This window comes from Balaenoptera acutorostrata, chromosome 11 (genome assembly GCF_949987535.1).
Source record: "Balaenoptera acutorostrata chromosome 11, mBalAcu1.1, whole genome shotgun sequence".
Classification (NCBI taxonomy): Eukaryota; Metazoa; Chordata; class Mammalia; order Artiodactyla; family Balaenopteridae; genus Balaenoptera; species Balaenoptera acutorostrata.
Genome location: NC_080074.1, coordinates 62,524,500 through 62,546,692, shown reverse-complemented (window position 1 = coordinate 62,546,692; position 22,193 = coordinate 62,524,500). Strand labels below are relative to the sequence as shown.

Here is a 22,193-nt window from a genome sequence, read left to right as displayed (position 1 = left end):
TAGGTATTTTCTCAGCTTTGCTTTCCAAATCATTTGAAAACTATCCAGTTTCTAAGGGTAAATAACTTGACCAAATTCATAAGAAATGACTAAAAAGTGAAAGAGCCAAGATCTTAACCCAAAGTCCATGCCTTTTTCTTCTTCAGTATACCCCAATGCTGGGTAAAGATAAGAGTCTCATAATTGAGTGGAAAACAAAAAAGGACACTTTTTATTATTGAATGCGGGAGTGAGGGGAGTGGGGCTGACCAGGGGGTGGCCCTGGGAGAGGGTCCCAAGGGGCAGAGGTTAGGGACGTCTCAGTAAAGAGGGGCAGATCATGAATAGAGCCTCCGCCCCCAGCTGGGGGCTCTTGAGTTCGCCCAAGCGCTGGGCTAAAACGTGGAAACTGGGCATTGACAAAGTACAGAGGGATGTGGGCGATCCGGCCCGTGGACCAGCACTGCAGAGAGAGGGGAAAGCAAAGTCTGACCAGTCTGAACCCAAAGAAGGCCATACAGCAGAGCCACACGGCAGCTGCAGCCCTCAGCTCCTCAGCCCACTCCTGCAACCGCAGCCGCTGGCCTACTCACCACACTGAGCAGAGCTCCTTTGTTGAAGGAAGGATGGAAAGTGATGAGCTGGGCCTGGGCTCCTGGCTCCCCCTGGACAGTGCCACTAGGGGCAGAAGGAAAGGTGAGCAGGCTGCTGGAGGCAGAAGGCAGGTGTAGAGGGTATAGGTTTGGTATGGGAGGCCAGGGGGAACCACACCTGCCCAGCACCTACCAAGGAAGTAGCTCGAACACAGGGCTGTTTCGAGTGCGAAAAAGGAGGATGACTGGTTTACCATTCTGGACCCGTGGATTTCCTGTAAGAAGTGGATGCAGGGATAGGAAGGAACTCTGGAGGCAGAATCCCAGGGCAGGGGCAGAGAAGAACTGCAGCCAGGGCCTGGAAACAGTCAATTAATGGGAAGATGGTGCGGCCTGAGCCAAGGCCTTCCTCCCCTCCTCTTACCTTTCATGAGCACAGCCAGCCGCTCCCCACTTGGGTCCCAGACCATGGAGTGAGCCTCTCCCCCAAGCCTATGGGTCAGAACAGCAGATTGGGAGGGCTCAGCGTGGTCCCTCCCAGCTTCGTCTCACTGCCCCTCCCTCGCCCACCCAGCTCACCTTTCCTCTCCATCCGGTGTCTGTACTGTCGTCTCAGACAGATCTGCCACAATTATAGCTGACTTCGCGCCTCCAACGCACCCCTTTCGCTCACCTGTGGATCAGGGCCGAGGCTCCTAAGGACAAGGGGCCTCCCACTGGCCCCTGCCTCCTCTCCATCACAGGCATCAACACCTCTCAAGGCTCCCAAGCTTATTCCTTTTTTTTTTTTTCCCCAAGCTTCTTTACTTCCCTTTATCCTTCAGAGCAGCATATTCCAGATGGTTCCTGTCTCCCTCCGACTACCCCAGATGTTGTGCATCCAGAAGTGTTTCCCTGGACTCACCACAACGTTCTGGGAACGACAAGGAGTAGATCAGCGGTTCCCCCAACACAGTGAACAGCAGGCGGTTTCCATCAGGACTCCAGCAGCCAGTCTGGGGTCAGGGAGCAAAAGGCAGGGAAAGGGTGGTCTATGGGAATACAGGGGGGAAGCACAGGAGGAAGAGAAGTAGAGGAGGTGGGGGACACGCCTGGGGGAGCAGGGCCCACCTCCGCCCCCGCTCCTGAGACACACAGTCCCTCCTACCTGACATCGCCCTGACAGGGTAGGCCACCGCTCACAAGTCCACATCTGGGCCTCCCAGACTCTGTGCCAAAGAGAGGCAGGTCACAGCTTAGGAACTCTAGGTGTCACAGCCTGGACTTCCCTTCCTGTCAGTCCCACGTTCAGGTGAATGGGAACGCGGACGGAAGGTTGTGGCACTAGCAGTTCCAGGAGCCTAGTGCCTTTCTCTAGGTCGTTCCTGCCCCCCGCCCCGCCCTCCCCCTACTCACCGGAAGACAGCTGAAGGAGTGGTAGCCAGGACTTTGCTGCCATCCGGAGACCAGAGCAGGTTGGTAACCCCACCTCCCCGAAACCAGGGAAGGGGAACACAGGTCTCTGTTGAGACATCCCATACCTAGGAGAAAGGGGAAGAGAGTGAGACAGGGGAGACTCAAGCGTCCCTACCATCCCACGGGGGGCTGCCCTTCCTTAAGGTACAAAGAACCAGAGGGGAGGATGCGGGAAAGGGACTGTTAAAACAGGAGGAAATAGGGTTATGTTTATACTGACAGCAGGCAGAAATTTACATCTGAGGAGTCAGGCTGGTGCAGCGCCTTCCCCTGGATATGTTTAAGATTGAATGCACAGCTATTCCTCTCCTTCCCCCAGGGTATTTCCCACCACCAGGCAAAGAAAGCTCTCTCCTCAAGTCTGAGGGGTGGCTGAAATGACCGAAAGAGGCGTGGGGACCAACTCACCAGGATGGCAGCATCCACAGGTGAAGCTGAGAGTAGCCGACCCCCACTGGGGGCCCAGGCTAAGCTGGTGACAGGCGTGTGCCCGGGGTGAGAGAGCACTTGGGCACAGCCAGAAGAGGGTCTGCCGAGGGGAAACGGGGTGTGGAGTCAGAAGACAACAGGAAGAAAGCCCCATGATTCTACTCCCTTGCCTTCTCCTGCTAAAACTTCCCAATCCCAATGGCCCCTCTGAGTTCAAATCCAGGTTGGGGAAAATGAATAAGGATCATGGAAGTTAAAGAAAAAGAAAAAAAAAAAGAAGGAAGGAAGGGCAGTCACTATCAGGAGGTCCAGAAAGGAAAATGGGTGAAAGGGACAAAAGAGCCTGAAAGAGACAAAAACTTTTGACCAGTAAAGCTAGAAGGTACTGTGCTGGGGAGATGCATGTTCTACTCTAGATGAGAGCCCTCTCCCCACAGGACCATCCTGCCTGGAGCATGGGATAATCCATGCCATCACTTCAAGTTTCCAATCTCTTCTCTTCCTACAGTTATCTGCCACTCTCCAGAATTCATCCTGTGCTCCTAAATCTGTCTTTCTGCCTTTCCTTGTCAGAATTAGCTTCCCTCCTTGGTGCTCCCACATCATTTTCTCCTCATCAAAGATGGCGCACGTGGCAACCTCCCCCACTAGACTGGGAACTAGTTGAGGGCCCCGGCTGTGTCCGTCAGCTCTGTATCTCCAGAGCCACATACTTGGCCTGACAGGTACAGGCTACTAGCCAAATTAATGCCACCTTGTCCTTTTTCCTCCCAACTATACCCACCTTAAGCTCTAATGAGGTCTTAGGTCACCAGTCTACAACTAACTCTCTTAACTTTACATCAGTTTACAGAGATCCATCTCATTCTTTTCAGTGGCCCCACTGTATTCCACTGAATAGATGAACTATAATTTATTCAGTCATGCCACCACAAACGGATATTTCAGTTGTTTGTAATTTTTTATTACAAACGGTACTGCAAAAAATATTCCCTATATCTTTATGTACTCTTGTCATTATTTGTGTAGAATAGAGTATTAAAATGGAATTGCAGGTAAAAAAAGGCTTGAACCTTTCAAAAGATAAATATGCCAACAAATATTTTCTGAAAAGTTTGTACCGCAATATACTCTAGTAGTAGTTTTCCTAGTCTTGCTAGTATTGGATATTATCAAACATTTCAACTTTAATACTAGCATACTGGGAACTCCCTGGCAGTCCAGTGGTTAGGACTCCACCCTCTCACTGCTGAGGACCAGGGTTCAATCCCCAGTCAGGGAACTAATACCCCACAAGCCTCACGGTGTGGCCAAAAAAATAATAATAATTATAATACTATAATTCTGAATGGGCCAAAAAGCATTCTATACATTCTTCTAGTCCTTTTATTTATTTATTTTTACATTTAGTTCTTTTGTCTGCTTGGAATTTATTTGTATATAAAGTGTGAAGCAAGGACAAACTGTATTATTTTCTAAATGGATAGCCAATTATGCCAAAACCACTAAAAAACAAAAAACAAAAATCTAAACTTCTCTATTGCAATGCAAATCCAAATTCATCATATATTAAATTTCCATAAATTCCTAGATCTGTTCCTGAATGTTGTTGTTACACTGATCTGTTTGATCTTATGCCAATAACTTCCTATTACTATAACTTCATAAAATATTTCAATACCTGGTAGAGCAAATCTTCTCTCAATATGCTTCCTTTTCAAACATTTCTTGGCAATCCTTCCACATTTATTCTTTCATAAAAACTCTATTATTTTGTCCAGTTCACAAAAACAAACAAAAACCAGCAGAATTCTGATGGGAAATACACTTAATTTGACATCTTCATGATTAAATTTTCCTACCCAGGAATATAGCACGTCCCTCCATTAATTCAGCTCTTGTTTAATATTCTTCAACCAGTTTCTTCAAATGTCTAACAGATTAAATAAATTTAACAATTTATTCCTAGTAATCTATAGTAATTGTTGTACCTATTGTAAATAGAACATATTTTCCATTGCAATTTCTCAACTGATTATTGTTGGTACAAAGGGAAGCTATTACATTTTCAGTTTCTTGGATCCAGTTACTTTACTACTTAAATTTCTTATTCAATAGGTTTTTTTGGTTGAATCTCTTATCTAGGTTTAAAATCATATCATCGTCAAATAAAAATAATTTTCTCTTCTTTCACAAGACTTTACCATGTTTCTTTTTCTTGTCTTACTGCCCTCAAAGGAACCTCCACAAATAATGTTCGTTAATAATGGTGATAATGACATCTCTGTCTTTATCTTGACATTATTGGAAATATCTTTAGTATTTCCTATTTCACTGTTCAATATGGTAGCCACTGATTTTGCATATATACTCTTTATGTTTAGGTTGTCTCTTTGTATTCCTATTTATGTATTCAGCTGAATGTCTGCTTATTGAGAAGGGCATTTATTTATATAAACACTTTTCTCCTCTAATTTGCTAATGTAACAAATCATTTTAATAGATTTCCTAATGGTGATTGGTTTTTAATTTCCGGAATATTCCACTTGGTTAAGATTTTTTTTAAAATATGCTTTTGGACTCTATTTGCTAATATTTTATTAAGCATTTAAAAAAATCTACGCTCAGGGGAATTCCCTGACAGTCCAGTGGTTAGGACTCCATGCTTTCACTGCCAAGGGCGCAGGTTCGATCCCTGGTCAGTATATCAAATACATAACTAAGGATCTACTGTATAGCACAGGGAACTCTACTCAATACTCTGTAATGGCCTATATGGGAAAAGAATCTAAAAAAAGGGTGGATATATGTATATGTATAACTGATTCACTTTGCTGTACAGCAGAAAGTAACACAACATTGTAAATCAACTATACTCCAATAAAAATTTAAAACAAACAAACAAAAAACCCTGGTCGGGGAACTAAGATCCCACAAGCCGCGAGGCATGGTAAGGAAGTAAAGTAAGGAAGGAGGGAAGGAGGGAAGTAAGTAAGTAAATAAATAAAATCTATGCTCAAATATTTTCTTTCTTATACCACCTATTGTCAGGTTTAGGTTACATTAGCTTTATGGAAATAAATCAGGATGGGGACTTCCCTGATGGTCCAGTGGTTAAGAATACACCTTCCAACTCCAACTCAGGGGACGTGGGTTTGAGCCCTGGTCGGGGAACTAAGATCCCATATGCCGCGGGCAACCAAGCCCGTGCGCTCTAGAGCCTGTGTGCCACAACTAGAGAGCCCATGCGCCGCAATGAAAGATCCCACATGCCACAACAAAGAACCCGAGTGCCACAACTAAAGACCCATGCAGCCAAATAAATAAATAAATAAAATTTTTTTTAAAAAAAGATTTGTATAAAAATAAATAAATCAGGATTGATCCTGGGACAGAAAGAGGACATTAATGAGAAAACTGGTGAAATCGGAACAAAGTTTGGAGTTTAGTTAATAACAATGTACAAATGTCAGTTTCTTAGTTTTGACAAATCTAACATGGTAATATCTGACGTTAACAATGGTGTGAAGGATATACCAAAACTCTACTATCTTTGCAGCTTTTCTAAAAATCTAAAATTATGCACAAAGTTTATTAAAAGGAAAATAAAACACATCAGGAGGCTTTCCAAATTTTTCTATGATCTGGATTAGTTCACATAACATGGAGATTATCTTTTCTTTGACAATTAGATAGACCTCTCATAAAACCATCTCAGCCTGGCATCTTTTTTTAGGGGTAGAGATCATCCATTTTAATTGCTTCTACAGTCCACTTTGATAACATATATTTTGCTAGACAAACATTTCCTTTAGGTTTTCAAATTTGTTAGTCTAAACATATATAATATGCTCTAATAATTCTTCTATTTTCTTCTGTATTTGTGGTTATCTCTCCTTTCCCATTTTGAAAATAGTGTACTTTGATTTTCTATTTTACCTTAATAAGGCTGGCCAAAAGGTTTTCTTCTTTATTCATAATTTAAAGAACCTGTTTCTGGTTTTATATTTAGTTAGTCCTCATGGGGATTTTTTCCAATTTCATCGGTTTCAGCTTTTATCCATATTAATTCCCTTCCCCCTTTCCTTTAAACCTACATCTGGCAGTCCTCTGAAAGAGACAGTCTTTCCAATCCATGATCCATAGGTACAAACTCCCCACAATCCCAGAAGCCCCCAGTTCTGTCCCTTTCTCTAGATTAGATCTGCTCAGCACCTCCACCTTGGCCTTAGGTCTGCTTCTCCCGTAGCCCTGGGAAGTGCTGTGAGGAAAAAGAACTTCTCCTTCCAGACCTCCTCACCACCCCAGCATGGCCACGACCCTCAGGCCAAGGTAAGAGAGAGACTGCTGGGACTCACCGGGTAGACAAGGACGTGGGGTCCAGGGTCCAGATGAGAATGCAGCTCTGGCAGGCCACAGCCAAGACGGAGGCACTGAGGGGCTTCCAGGCCAGGGCCGCCACATTTCGCTGCAGCCGGTGCTTCAGGGAGGGGACTATAGTGCTGGGGTGAAAGGGGAGGCGATGGGGTCAGAGCAGGGACACTAAGGTGCAGGGGACCTGAGTTGTGGTTGAGGAGGGAAATCCAGAGAGAAAGCTGATCACCCAGGGCCTGGGGGTATTGTGGGACAGAGGACAGGATAAAGACTGGATCTGGAAAGAGGACGCATCCAGTTGTGGGGCCTCCCTGACCCCAGTTCTGGAAGGAGCCATGGACCAGGCCCAGGAACTGCAGGACTCCCTGGGCACCAAGGCTGGAGAAGGAAGTGGGGACCGACCGATGGAGACTGAAGACTCCGAGTCCGCACAGCGTGCCCCCCACATACCTGTTGGCATTGTACACACGGATGGAGTCATCTAGCAGGGCCACCGCAAACTTGTTGGTGTGTGGGTGCCACGCAAAGACCCTCAAGCAGCAGCTGGACCTGGGGCAGGAGTGAGAGTGAGGAGTCCCGACCTGCACCTCGCCATACCCGGCCCAGAGCTCAGGTTCCCTTCCATGTGAGGACATTATTATTTTTCACTGTTTCTTTTCTTTCTTTTTGGGGCAGGTAGGAGGGAGAATGTGGGGAGCAGTCAGGAAAGGGGTGTGAGGAGTCTCTGCCTTGATTTCCCTCTCCCCAGAAGAAGTTCCAGGGTTCAGGACTTGCTTCCCACAAAAGCTCCAGAGCTTGTACACTCACCAGTTTGTGACTTGAGCAAATTCAGCAATCAGATCTTCACTCCTGAGCTGTAATAACAAAGCGGATAGAGGTGGCACTGGGAAAAAGGAGCTTATCCCCTCAATGCTCCCACAGGGGAGCTGGACCATTCATACCCTCTGCAGTCTTCTCATCACACCCTGACCCTAAGACATAGGAAGTGGAGAGGGGGTGGGAGTGGGGGAGCAGCAGCCAGGGAGGGCCGGGGGAGGACGCCAAACTTACAGACAGATGGGGAAACAGAGACCCATGGAGGGAGGAGGCCCATCGACAGAGTGCCAGGGCCCAGCTGGACGCCGTCTTCACCCACTCAAACACTGTGGGGTTGAGAAAGCAGCTGTGATTAAACCATTCACAGGGTTCTCACTGGCACCCTCCTAGGTGAGGGACGAGCAAGGGCAAGCACTCCCCAGATCCCTCCACCCAACAGGCGCTCTGGACACGCCCTCTGTGGTATGGGGGTAGGTAGAGGGGGAGAGAAGATGGCACCAGCAGAGTCAAATGGGCTGGGAAATACAGGGCTAAAGGGAAAGGTGCTGCGCCAACAGGTATTAGGATGAATCTGGGAGACTATGGAGGGGAGATGGCAACCATAAAACTAGAGAAGGCTGGAGGTAAACACACTTACCCTCCTCCTCTGAGTCTGCAATTTCATTCAGCACACCAAAAAGGCCCACATCGCGCCTGAAGAGGAGAGGGAGCTGTGAGTCAGTTACTCTGATCCCTTCAGGCTCCCCTCTAAGTTCATCTATTCACTCACTAAATAAACATGTATTAAATATAAGAACACTCACACTTAATGAGTGACAACTATGTGACATGTACTTTATATAGTCCTTTCATTGTACCAATGAAAGGACAATATATAAATTGTCCACCAGTGAGGCAACTAAGGCTCAGAGGTCTTTCAGGGCTTTGTGCACAGATCAAGGAGTCAAGACTTGCCCTAAGGGACTTCCTTGGTGGTGCAGTGGTTAAGAATCCATCTGCCAATGCAGGGGACACGGGTTCAAGCCCTGGTCCGGGAAGATCCCACATGCCGTGGAGCAACTAAGCCCGTGCACCACAACCACTGAGCCTGTGCTCTAGACCCCGCGAGCCACACTACTGAGCCCGAGTGCCACAATTACTGAAGCCCGCGCGCCTAGAGCCCCTGCTCCACAACAAGAGAAGCCACCGCAATGAGAAGCCCACGCACTGCAACGAAGAGTTGCCCCCGCTCGCTGCAAGTAGAGAAAGCTCACATGCAGCAACAAAGACACAACGCAGCCAAAAATAAATTTTATAGATTTAGAAAAAATAGATCGATTGATAAATAATAGATTTATAAATAGGTAGATTTATAAAAAAAAATAATAAAATAAATTTAAGAAACAAATTATTAAAAAAAAAAAAAAGACTTGCCCTAAGATAGTGAATGGAAAGCCACAGAAGGAGTTTAAGCTGAGGAATAAATTGATCACATTGGCATTTTAGAATGATCAGTTTGGCTGCAGATTAGAGGGGAAAAAGAATGGAGAGAAAGAAATGGGTTAAGAGTCTACTTCAGGAATCTAGAAGAAAGGCCAAAGTGGCCTGAACCACTGGGGATGGAGAAAAGAAGACAGATTTGAGTGCTTGAGGAAGTAGAATGGACAGGATTTGAGGACTAATTAGACATTAGCAAGGGAAAGAGCAATATCAAGGGAAACACCCAGGTGATAATGATAGCATCTAATACTGCTTACACTGTGCCAGGGCTGGGCTAGATGCGTCACATGCATCATCTAATTCAGCCTTTATCACAACCCTACAAAATAGGTATTGTTATCATCAGCATTTTTAGATGAGAGAACAGAGAGTGTGAAGAGGTTAATTATCAAAGGTGAACTAAGTAGGAAATAGCAGAGTCAGGATTCAACCTGTCTGCCTGCCCCAGAGCCTACATTCAAACCACTTGCTTCTATATGACTAGGAAGGCCATTCCTTGAGATGAAAAACACAAGGAAGAAGCTGGCTTAGAGAGGAAAATGAAGAGATTGATTTTGAACATGTTGAGTGTATGAAGCCTGTGGAATATCTGACTGAGGGTGTTGGGCAGACAAGTGAACACCCAGGTGTGGAGCATCAGTCACAAGTCCAGCCTAGGGACACCAACATTTAAAAGAGAGCAGGAAGAGAAGCAGCAGTTAGAGAGGCAGAAAGTGAGAAAGCACCCAGGACTGAATGGCTTTTCAGACCATGACTTGATGTTTAGCTTCACTCAAGGAGACATGCAAATTAAACTGTAATGCAATATCAAATATCAAAGCTTGATAGCACAGGTGTTAGGAAACAGGCACTCTCATACACTGTGTTTGTTTTGTTGTTTTGTTTTCTAATTTTTATTGGAGTATAGTTGTCTCATACACTGTTGGCAGGTCTGTAAATATGTACAACTTAAACAGAGGACTATATGGCAATAGCTCATGAAATTACAAATGAACATACCCTTTGAACCCAGCTACTTCATTTGTAGGAATTCATCCTACATATGATGATGATGATGATAATAATAATAATAATAATAGCTAACTCTTGATGGGATTAACATGGGCCAGGCACTGTTCTAAGTGTTTTACTCATTTAATCATCACTACAACCTTGTAAGATAGGCTCCCTTTTACAGATGAAGAAATTGAGGGACAGAGTGATTAAGTAACTTGACCAAGGTCACACAGCTAAAAAGTGGCACAGCCAGGAATTCAATCCAGGCTTCACCCCTACATGTGCAGAATGAATGACCTATGTATGAGATTATTCCCTGCAACCTTATACCTAATCTTGCTGAACTTCAGGTAAAGGCTCAGAAAGTAATAATGACATAAGGAAGGAACAGGTTCACAGAATTAAACCAAAGAGGAAAGCAAGTCACAGGAGATGAAATGGAACTACTGTTGCACAACCTTGAGTTCCACAAAAAGGACTGATAATTTGATATGTTGAGTGATACACAGCTCTGAGCTAGAGAGGGCCGGGAAGCCCAAGGCAGAGGGGTGGTGACCTCATTGCCTCCAGGATCTGCAGACCACTGGCCCAGGAGACCCTTTGCCATGTCTCACCAAATGTTGATGCATCTCTTCCACACTTGTTCCCGGTGGTGGATGAAGGCCGTTCTTGTGCCATGGTCCAACCTCCCAGGGGTCTTCAGGGGATCCTTAGTAAGGTTTAGGACAGGAAGATTGATCCACTAGAGCCAGAAATGAGGTATGACAGTGAGTCAGCCTCTTCCCTAGATCTCTACTGAACTTCCTGCCATCTCCAACCCTTGGCAGGGCTGAGGGTAAGAGGCTCCAGAGACCTGTTTCCCATTTCCACAAATATAACACTTGTGGAGAGGGGCGGAGTCAAGATGGCATACAAGAAGGATGTGGAATTCGTGTCTCCTCACAACTAGGGCACCGACCAGGCACCGGTGGGGAACCATGGACACCTAAGGGGACGGGAGGAACCCCCAGCAACCAGTTGGTTCAATTATAGTTTTATTTTTCCTATTATATTTTTTATCTTTCTATTTTGTTTTTTATTCTTTGATATTGTACTGCTCCTTTTTCTCTGTCTTTCTTTCTTTCTTTTTTTTTTTTTTTTTTACCACACCACGAAGCTCATGAGACCTTGGTTCCCAGGCCAGAGGTCAGGCCCGAGCTCCTGTGGTGGGAGCTCTGAGTCCAAACCGCTGGACTAACAGAGAACCTCAGACCCCAGGGAATATTAATAAGAGTGAGGCCTCCCAGAGGTCCTCATGTCAGCACTAAGACCCGGCCCTATCCAACTGCCTGCAAACTCCAGTGCTGGACATCTCAGGCCAAACAACCAGTAAGACAGGAATACAGCACTACCCATCAAAAAGAGAGAAAAAAAAAAGAAACGACAAAAAAAATATGTTACAGACAAAGGAGCAAGGTAAAAACCTACAAAACCAAATAAATGAAGACGAAATACGCAACCTACGTGAAAAAGAATTCAGAGTAACGATAGTAAAGATGATCCAAAATCTCGGAAACAGAATGGAGAAAATACAAGAAACATTTAACAAGGATCTAGAAGAACTAAAGAGCAAACAAACAGTCATGAACAACACAATTAGTGAAATTAAAAATACTCTAGGGCTTCCCTGGTGGCGCAGTTGTTGAGAGTCTGCCTCCCAATGCAGGGGACGCGGGTTCGCGCCCTGGTCTGGGAAGATCCCACATGCCACGGAGCAACTAGGCCCGTGAGCCACAATTACTGAGCCTGCGCGTCTGGAGCCTGTGCTCTGAAACGGGAGAGGCCACGATAATGAGAGGCCCGCGCAACGCGATGAAGAGAGGCCCCCACTTGCCGCAACTAGAGCCCTCACACAGAAACGAAGACCCAACACAGCAATCAATCAATCAATCAATCAATCAATAAAAAAAAAAAAATTAAAAAAAAAAAAATACTCTAGGGGCTGGACTTCCCTGGTGGCGCAGTGGTTAAGAATCCGCCTGCCAATGCAGGGGACACGGGTTCTAGCCCTGGCCTGGGAAGATCCCACATGCCGTGAAGCAACTAAGCCCGTGTGCCACAACTGCTGAGCCTGCGCTCTAGAGCCCACGAGCCACAACTACTGAAGCCCATGTGCCACAACTACTGAAGCCCGTGCACCTAGAGCCTGTGCTCCACAACAAGAGAAGCCACTGCAATGAGACGCCCGTGCACCACAATGAAGAGTAGCCCCCGCTCACTGCAACTAGAGAAAGCCTGTGCGCAGCAACGAAGACCCAACGCAGCCAAAAATAAATAAATAAATAAATAAATAAATTTATTTTAAAAAAATACTCTAGGGGCTTCCCTGGTGGCGCAGTGGTTGAGAATCCACCTGCCAATGCAGGGGATACGGGTTCAATCCCTGGTCCAGGAAGATCCCACATGCCGCGGAGCAACTAAGCCCATGTGCCACAACTACTGAGCTTGTGCTCTAGAGCCCATGAGCCACAACTACTGAGCCTGCGTGCCACAACTACTGAAGCCCATGCGCCTAGAGCCCGTGCTCCACAACGAGAGAAGCCACCGCAAAGAGAAGCCCGTGCACTGCAACGAAGAGTAGCCCCTGCTCGCTGCAACTAGAGAGAGCCTGCACACAGCAACAAAGACCCAACACAGCCAAAAATAAATAAATAAAATAAATAAATTTATTTTTTAAAAAAATACTCTGGAAGGAATCAATAGCAGAATAACTGAGGCAGAAGAATGGATAAGTGAACTGGAAGATAAAATGGTGGAAATAACTGACAGAGAGCAGAACAAAGAAAAAAGAATGAAAAGAATTGAGGACAGTCTCAGAGACCTCTGGGACAACATAAACGCACCAACATTCGAATTATAGGGGTGCCTGAAGAAAAAGAGAAAAAGAAAGAGGCTGAGAAAATATTTGAAGAGATTATAGTTGAAAACGTCCCGAACATGGGAAAGGAAATAGTCGATCAAGTCTGGGAAGCACAGAGAGTACCATAAGGATAAACCCAAAGAGAAACACAATGAGACAAATATTAATGAAACTATCAAAAATTAAATACAAGAAAAAATATTAAAAGCAGCAAGGGAAAAGCAACAAATAACATACAAGGGAATCCCCATAAGGTTAACAGCTGATTTTTCAGCAGAAACTCTGCAAGCCAGAAGGGGGTGGCAGGACATATTTAAAGTGATGAAAAGGAAAAACCTACAACCAAGATTACTGTACTCAGCAAGGATCTCATTCAGATTCAATGGAGAAATTAAAACCTTTACAGATAAGCAAAAGTTAAGAGAATTCAGCACCACCAAACCAGCACAAATGCTAAAGGAACTTCTCTAGGCAGGAAACACAAGAGAAGGAAAAGACCTACAATAACAAACCCAAAACAATTAAGAACATGGTAATAGGAACATACATATTGATAATTACCTTAAACGTAAATGGATTAAATGTTCCAACCAAAAGACACAGACTGGCTGAATGGATACAAAAACAAGACCCATACATATGCTGTCTACAAGAGACCCACTTCAGACCTAGGGACACATACAGACTGAAAGTGAGGGTATGGAAAAAGATATTCCATGCAAATAGAAATCAAAAGAAAGCTGGAGTAGCAATCCTCATATCAGACAAAAGGGACTTTAAGACAAAGACTAGGGGCTTCCCTGGCGGTGCAGTGGTTAAGAACCCGCCTGCCAATGCAGGGGACATGGGTTTGAGCCCTGGTCCGGGAAGATCCCACATGCCGTGGAGCAACAAGGCCCATGCACCACAACTACTGAGCCTGCACTCTAGAGCCCGCAAACCACAACTACTGAAGCCCGTGTGCCACAACTACTGAAGACCATATACCTAGAGCCCGTGCTCTGCAACAAGAGAAGTCGCCGCAATGAGAAGCCCACACACCAGCACAAAGAGTAGCCCCCACTCGCCACAACTAGAGAAAGCCCGCGTGCAGCAACGAAGACCCAATGCAGCCAAAAATAAATTAAAACAAAAAAAACAAAGACTATTACAAGAGACAAAGAAGGACATTACATAATGATCAATGGATCAATCCAAGAAGAAGATATAACAATTGTAAATATTTATGCACCCAACATAGGAGCACCTCAATACATAAGGCAAATGCTAACAGCCATAAAAGGGGAAATAGACAGTAACACAATAACAGTAGAGAACTTTAACACCTGACTTTCACCAATGGACAGATCATCCAAAATGAAAATAAATAAGGAAACACAAGCTTTAAATGATACATTAAACAAGACGGACTTAATTGATATTTATAGGACACTGCATCCAAAAACAACAGAATACACTTTCTTCTCAAGTGCTCATGGAGCATTCTCCAGGATAGACCATATTCTGGGTCACAGATCAAGCCTTGGTAAATTTAAGAAAACTGAAATCGTATCAAGTATCTTTTCCGACCACAACGCTATGAGACTAGATATCAATTACAGGAAAAATTTAAAAATACAAACATGTGGAGGCTAAATAATATGCTACTAAATAACCGAGAGATCACTGAAGAAATCAAAGAGGAAATCAAAAAATATCTAGAAACAAATGACAATGAAAACACAACAACCCAAAACATATGGGATGCAGCAAAAGCAGTTCTAAGAGGGAAGCTTATAGCAATACAATCTTACCTCAAGAAACAAGAAAAATCTCAAATAAAGAACCTAACTTTACACCTAAAGCAATTAGAGGAAGAAGAACCAAAAAAACCCCAAAGTTAGCAGAAGGAAAGAAATCATAAAGATCAGATCAGAAATAAATGAAAAAGAAATGAAGGAAACAATAGTAAATATCAAGAAAACTAAAAACTGGTTCTTTGAGAAGATAAACAAAATTGATAAACCATTAGCCAGACTCATCAAGAAAAAAAGGGAGGGCTTCCCTGGTGGCGCAGTGGTTGAGAATCTGCCTGCTAATGCAGGGGACACGGGTTCGAGCCCTGGTCTGGGAAGATCCCACATGCCACGGAGCAGCTGGGCCCGTGAGCCACAACTACTGAGCCTGCGCGTCTGGAGCCTGTGCCCCGCAACGGGAGGGGCCGCGATAGTGAGAGGCCCGCGCACCGCGATGAAGAGTGGCCCCCGCTTGCCGTAACTGGAGAAAGCCCTCGCACGAACCGAAGACCCAACACAGCCAAAAATAAAGAAATAAATAAATAAAGTAGCTATAAAATTAAAAAAAAAAAAAAAAAAAAGAAAGAAATAGGGAACTATCATTATAAAAAAAAAAAAAAAAAGAAAAAAAGGGAGACGACTCAAATCAAGAGAATTAGAAATGAAAAAGGAGAAGTAACAACTGACACTGCAGAAATACAAAGGATCATGAGAGATTACTACAAGCAACTCTATGCCAATAAAATGGACAACCTGGAAGAAATGGACAAATTCTTAGAAAAGCACAACCTTCTGGGACTGAACCAGGAAGAAATAGAAAATATAAACAGGGCTTCCCTGGTGGCGCAGTGGTTGAGAATCTGCCTGCTAATGCAGGGGACACGGGTTCGAGCCCTGGTCTGGGAAGATCCCACATGCCACGGAGCAGCTGGGCCCGTGAGCCACAATTGCTGAGCCTGCACGTCTGGAGCCTGTGCCCCGCGACGGGAGGGGCCGCGATAGAGAAAGGCCCGCGCACCGCGATGAAGAGCGGTCCCCGCACCGCGATGAAGAGTGGCCCCCGCTTGCCGCAACTGGAGAAAGCCCTCGCACGAACCGAAGACCCAACACAGCCAAAAATAAATAAATAAATAAATAAATAAATAAGAAAATCCTTTAAAAAAAAAAAAAAAAAAAAAAAAAGAAAATATAAACAGACCAATCACAAGCACTGAAATTGAAACTGCAATTAAAAATCTTCCATCAAACAAAAGCCCAGGACCAGATGGCTTCACAGGCGAATTCTATCATTTAGAGAAGAGCTAACACCTAACCTTCTCAAACTCTTCCAAAATATAGCAGAGGGAGGAACACTCCCAAACTCATTCTATGAGGCCACCATCACCCTGATACCAAACCAAAGATGTCACAAAATAAGAAAACTACAGGCCAATATCTCTGATGAACATAGATGCAAAAATCCTCAACAAAATACTAGCAAACAGAATCCAACAGCACATTAAAAGGATCATACACCATGATCAAGTGGGGTTTATCCCAGGAATGCAAGGATTCTTCAATATACACAAATCAGTCAGTGTGATACATCACATTAACAAAATGAAGGATAAAAACCACATGATAATCTCAATAGATGCAGAAAAAGCTTTTGACAAAATCCAACACCCGTTTACGATAAAAACTCTCCAGAAAGTAGGCATAGAGGGAACCTACCTCAACATAATAAAGGCCATATATGACAAACCCACAGCCAACATTGTTCTCAATGATGAAAAACTGAAACCATTTCCTCTCAGATCAGAAACAAGACAAGGTTGCCCACTCTCACCACTATTATTCAACATAGTTTTGGAAGTTTTAGCCACAGCATTCAGAGAAGAAAAAGAAATAAAAGGAATCCAAATCAGAAAAGAAGAAGTAAAACTGTCACTGTTTGCAGATGACATGATACTATATAGAGAGAATCCTAAAGATGCTACCAGAAAACTACTAGAGCTAATCAATGAATGTGGTAGAGTAGCAGGATACAAAATTAATGCACAGAAATCTCTTGCATTCCTATACACTAATGATGAAAAATCTGAAAGAGAAATTAAGGAAACACTCCCATTTACCATTGCAACAAAAATAATAAAATACCTAGGAATAAACCTACCTAAGGAGATAAAAGACCTGTATGCAGAAAACTGTAAGACACTGATGAAAGAAATTAAAGATGATACAAACAGATGGAGAGATATACCATGTTCTTGGATTGGAAGAATCAACATTGTGAAAATGACTATACTACCCAAAGCAATCTACAGATTCAATGCAATCCCTATGAAATTTTCACACAACTAGAACAGAAAATTGCACAATTTGTAGGGAAACACAAAAGATCCCGAATAGCCAAAGCACCCTTGAGAACGAAAAACGGAGCTGGACGAATCTGGCTTCCGGACTTCAGACTATAGTACAAAGCTACAGTAATCAGTACAGTATGGTACTGGCACAAAAACAGAAATATAGATCAATGGAACAGGACAGAAAGCCCAGGGATAAACCCACGCACACATGGTCACCTTATCTTTGATAAAGGAGGCAAGCATATACAGTGGAGAAAAGACAGCCTCTTCAATAAGTGGTGCTGGGAAAACAGGTAAAGGAATGAAATTAGAACGCTTCCTAACACCATACACAAAAATAAACTCAAAATGGATTAAAGACCTAAATGTAAGGCCAGACACTATAAAACTCTTAGAGGAAAACATAGGCAGAACACTCTATGACATAAATCACAGCAAGATCCTTTTTGACCCACCTCCTAAAGAAATGGAAATAAAAACAAAAATAAACAAATGGAACCTAATGAAACTTAAAAGCTTTTGCACAGCAAAGGAAACAATAAACAAGATGAAAAGACAACCCTCAGAATGGGAGAAAATATTTGCAAACGAAGCAACTTACAAAGGATTAATCTCCAAAATATACAAGCAGTTCATGCAGCTCAGTATCAAAAAAACAAACAACCCAATCCAAAAATGGGTAGAAGACCTAAACAGACATTTCTCCAAAGAAGATATACAGATTGCCAACAAACACATGAAAAGATGCTCAACATCACTAATCATTAGAGAAATGCAAATCAAAACTACAATGAGGTATCACCTCACACCGGTCAGAATGGCCATCAAAAAATCTACAAACAGGGGCTTCCCTGGTGGTGCAGCGGTTGAGAATCCACCTGCCAATGCAGGGAACAGGGGTTCAAGCCCTGGTCTGGGAAGATCCCACATGCTGCAGAGCAACTGGGCCCATGAGCCACAACTACTGAGCCTGCGCGTCTGGAGCCTGTGCGCCTCAACAAGAGAGGCCGAGATAGTGAGAGGCCCACACACCGCAATGAAGAGTGGTCCCCGCTCGCCGCAACTAGAGAAAGCCCTCGCACAGAAACGAGGACCCAACACAGCCAAAAATAAATAAATTAATTTTTAAAAAAATCTACAAACAATAAATGCTGGAGAAGGTGTGGAGAAAAGGGAACCCTCTTGCACTGTTGATGGGAATGTAAATTGATACAGCCAGTATGGAGAACAGTATGGCGGTTCCTTAAAAAACTAAAAATAGAACTACCATATGACCCAGCAATGGGTCATATACCCTAAGAAAACCATAATTCAAAAAGAGTCATGTACCACAATGTTCATTGTAGCACTATTTACAACAGCCAGGACCTGGAAGCAACCTAAATGTCCAACAACAGATGAATGGATAAAGAAGATGTGGGCTTCCCTGGTGGTGCAGTGGTTAAGAATCCACCTGCCAATGCAGGAGACACGGGTTCGAGCCCTGGTCCGGGAAGATCCCACATGCCGCGGAGCAACTAAGTCCGTGAGCCACAACTTCTGAGCCTGCGCTCTAGAGCTTGTGTGCCACAACTACTGAAGCCCGCATGCCACAACTACTGAAGCCCACGCACCTAGAGCCCGTGCCCTGCAACAAGAGAAGCTACCACAATGAGAAGCCCGCGCACCGCAACAAAGAGTGGCTCCCGCTCGCCACAACTAGAGAAAGCCCGTGCACAGCAATGAAGACCCAATGCAGCCAAAAATAAAATAATAAATAAAATAAAAATAATAATAATAAAGATGTGGCATATATATATATATATTTGTACTTGTAGTGAGGTGGATGGACCCAGAGTCTGTCATACAGAGTGAAGTAAGTCAGAAAGAGAAAAACAAATACCGTCTGCTAACACATATATATAGAATCTAAAAAAAGAAAAAAATGATTCTGATGAACCTAGGGGCAGGACAGGAATAAAGACACAGACGTAGAGAATGGACTTGAGGACACAGGGAAGGGGAAGGGGAAGCTGGGACGAAGTGAGAGAACAACATTGACATATATACACTACCAAATGTAAAACAGATAGCTAGTGGGAAGCAGCTGCATAGCACAGGGTGATCAGCTTGGTGCTTTGCAACCACCTAGAGGGGTGGGATAAGGAGGGTGGGAGGGAGACGCAAGAGGGGATATGGGGATATATGTATGCAGATAGCTGATTCACTTCGTTATACAGCAAAAACACAACATTGTAAAGCAATTATACTCCAATAAGGATGTTAAAGGAAAAAAATATATATATATAACACTTGTGGGGCAGGGAAACAGGTCTTAACTCCCTTATCTGTAAAACTAGAATAACATTTCATAGGGTTGCTGTGATTATTAAATCACATTATTAAAACATTTGTGGAGAACACCTGACTCAGAGCCTCTTTCTTCCAAGCAAACGCTCAATAAACGTAAGTTTCTCTTCCTTTTCCTTCCCAGAAACACCACAGGAAAAAACTCCCCAGGTTGTGCCTTCCCAGTTCTCCCAGATACTGTACCAACTTTTCAGAAGTTCTCCTGCACCCTCACATCCCCTAGATTCGCCCTCACTCTCCGTTCCCACTAGGCCCGCACCACAGCCCCTCAGCATCCCTCACCCTTCAATCCCAGCTCTTAAATACATCCCAGCCTTTCTATTCTTCTCCAGCCTGGGCCAGGCTGTTTCCAATACTCCAGTATGGGGACCTCGACCCCGCCCCTATCACGTTGCCTCTGCTCCCCCATTCTCTCCGACTCTGCCCCCCATGCCTGTAGGTCTCCTCCCTCCTCGCCCTGACCACCTGGCCCCGGAAGTCGGGAGGCGGACTCTCATAGCTACTGCCCGTCACCAGCTCGTTATTGTGCTCGTATAGGGTGACTTGTCCCCTAGGCGGCGGCGGAGGGAACAACCCCAGGGAGCACATCCTGCCGGTCCCGAAGACGTCCGGACTGAGCAAACTCCCGGATCCCGCTCCGCCGACTCTTAGTTCCCGGGCTAGATTAGGATGCGTACGGGTAGTCGCCTGGGACAAACGGCTATGCAAAGCTCAACGGAAGTGAATGGAAGAGTAACGGAGAAGAAGGACGCATGCGCAGTCCGGGGACAGACTTCCGGCGTCCTCGCGCGCCGCCTGGCGGCCGGAGGGGGCCGGTGCAGACACGTCCTTAGGGCAGACCACTAGTTAAGGGTCGGAGCGTTTTTTTTGTTTTCTTTTGTTTTGTTTCCTGTGAGACTGCTGTTTTTCCCAGTTCCGAATTCCCCAACACACTCTCCCACTCACTCTCAGCACTCGAAAAGTCCAAAATAAGCCACGTTCAGGGCAGTACCTAATTAAACGCTCCCAGGACTGTGTCACGGGCAGCAAGCTGGAAAGTTGAGGGAAAGCCTCCGGGAGGCGGGAAGTCAGGCGGGAGGCCTTGGGAGGGAGAGTGCAGGGCCCGCCGGAACCTAGAGCCCACAGGGTTAGGCCTCCTGGAAGGAAAAGTGGGAACAGTTGGGAAATTAACATTTCCTGAGCACTTATTATGATAAGTGCTTGTATAATCTTTACAACAACTCCATGAGGTGGGTACTGTTATGTCACCATAAGGAAAGTGAGGCACAGGGAGATCGGACCTAAAAATACCAAAACCTGTATAAGGCATTCTGACTGCAGAATGAAAGTGAGATTGAGAGGAGAGGGGCAAAAATAGGTGAAGAGGATTAAGAGGTACAAACTACAAGGTATGAAATAAATAAATTACAACGATGTAATGTACAGCATAGGAATATTGCCAATATTTTATTATAACTTTGTATGGAGTATAATCTATAAAAATATCAAATCACTATGTTGTACAGCTGAAACTAATATAATATTGTAAATCAATTTTTTTAAAACAAGTGAGATTGATCTTTTTCTAACTCCAAAGGATGGAACTAGAACTGGAATCTAATGCAGAATGGGGGCTCCTCTTCTAACAGCTGTGTGGCTTTGGGAAAATCGTTGAATTCTTTGAGACTCAGCTCCCTCACTTGCAGTGTCCTATTATACATGGCTGTTTCCCATACAAAATAATGGAAAGAAAGCCATTTAATAAACTGTAAAGTGCTAAGCAGATATTGGAGATGAATAGCCCTAACTCTGCCATGAACTAGGTGACCTTGGGCACTGGTTCATTCATTTAACAAATGTTAATGAGCAATTCCAAAGACCAAGCTCTGGGGACCCAGAACTGTATAAGGCATACAGTTCCCCATTCCCAAGAGCAGCCAGTCTCATTGGAGACTCTAGGAGGCATTCTGGTTTAACATTCTTGGATTCTATATCTGCCCCTCGTTTCTACATGAAAAGTTCCCCCCAAGAGTTATTCCCGGGTCAGAAAACCCGGGGCTCCAAAATGTTAATGGACATAGGACTCATCTGAGGATCTTGTTAAAATGCAAATTATGGGGTGGAGCTCTGAAGTTGTAGTTCCAAAAAGCCCACAGGTGATACTGCACAGACAACGCTTTGAGTAGCCCCTCCCCCCATTTAATTAGTTCACTCACTTGGGGAGTCACAGAAAACTTAAAAGAGCAGATTATTAAAACTGGGGGTAGTTTGGAGAAATTGGCTGGGAAAGCTCTCCTTGGGACGGGGAAGCAGGACAGGTTTGAAGGAAAAGTGGGAGTCCGTGACCCTGACAGACTGGTGGAGAGCAGTGAGAAGCCACCCACAAATTTTTTGTTTGTATCCTCCAACCCCAGATACCCCAAGAACTCACTACAGCCTGGGCCTACAACTTCCACCCTCCCTTGAATGAAGCCTGATTTTCACCAACAGACTGTTATAATTATCAGTTAGGTGCTTGCCTCTTACCCTGTAATGTGACCTGGAGAGAAGGAACAGTGCTCTGTGTCTTCATACTCCACCACCGCCTCCCCCATACAGCTTATTTAAGGTTTGCTGAATGGTTTTTCACAATTTGCAGATTCTTGGGAGGCTGAAGTCCAGGCCTAGCGCACTCCCCACTAACTTCACCAGGGGGCGCGGCGGCCCTGGCGACACAGTGACT

General features: G+C 44.6%; 1 protein-coding gene across 3 annotated transcripts; it reads right to left on the bottom strand.

Annotated features, from left to right (window-relative positions):
• Positions 1–183: 183 nt before the first annotated feature.
• Positions 184–20,202, bottom strand: AAAS (aladin WD repeat nucleoporin). Of its 3 annotated transcripts, none has more exons than XM_007179439.2 (16): positions 19,958–20,202; positions 10,736–10,863; positions 8,284–8,339; positions 7,881–7,972; positions 7,638–7,684; positions 7,281–7,379; positions 6,815–6,958; positions 2,436–2,556; positions 1,968–2,092; positions 1,720–1,780; positions 1,477–1,567; positions 1,152–1,245; positions 997–1,064; positions 766–847; positions 573–657; positions 184–442 (listed from the first exon to the last, which is right to left on the bottom strand). In XM_007179439.2, the coding sequence occupies exons 1-16, from the start codon at positions 20,078–20,080 to the stop codon at positions 215–217; spliced, it is 1,644 nt and encodes a 547-aa protein (XP_007179501.2). In that variant the 5' UTR covers positions 20,081–20,202; the 3' UTR covers positions 184–214. The 3 variants fall into 3 exon arrangements, with proteins under 3 accessions (XP_007179501.2, XP_028021640.2, XP_028021641.2); XM_028165839.2 differs by having other exon boundaries at positions 10,736–10,830; XM_028165840.2 differs by lacking the exon at positions 10,736–10,863 and having other exon boundaries at positions 19,958–20,134.
• Between the last annotated feature and the right edge of the window lie 1,991 nt (positions 20,203–22,193).

Excerpts from the sequence above, each read along its gene's own strand:
- AAAS (XM_007179439.2), bottom strand. The coding sequence starts at position 20,080 with ATGTGCTCCCTGGGGTTGTTCCCTCCGCCGCCGCCTAGGGGACAAGTC. Across the intron at positions 1,781-1,967 it reads ACTCCTTCAGCTGTCTTCCG|AGTCTGGGAGGCCCAGATGT; the intron begins GTGAGTAGGGGG and ends TCTTTGGCACAG. Across the intron at positions 848-996 it reads GCTGGCTGTGCTCATGAAAG|GAAATCCACGGGTCCAGAAT; the intron begins GTAAGAGGAGGG and ends CACTTCTTACAG.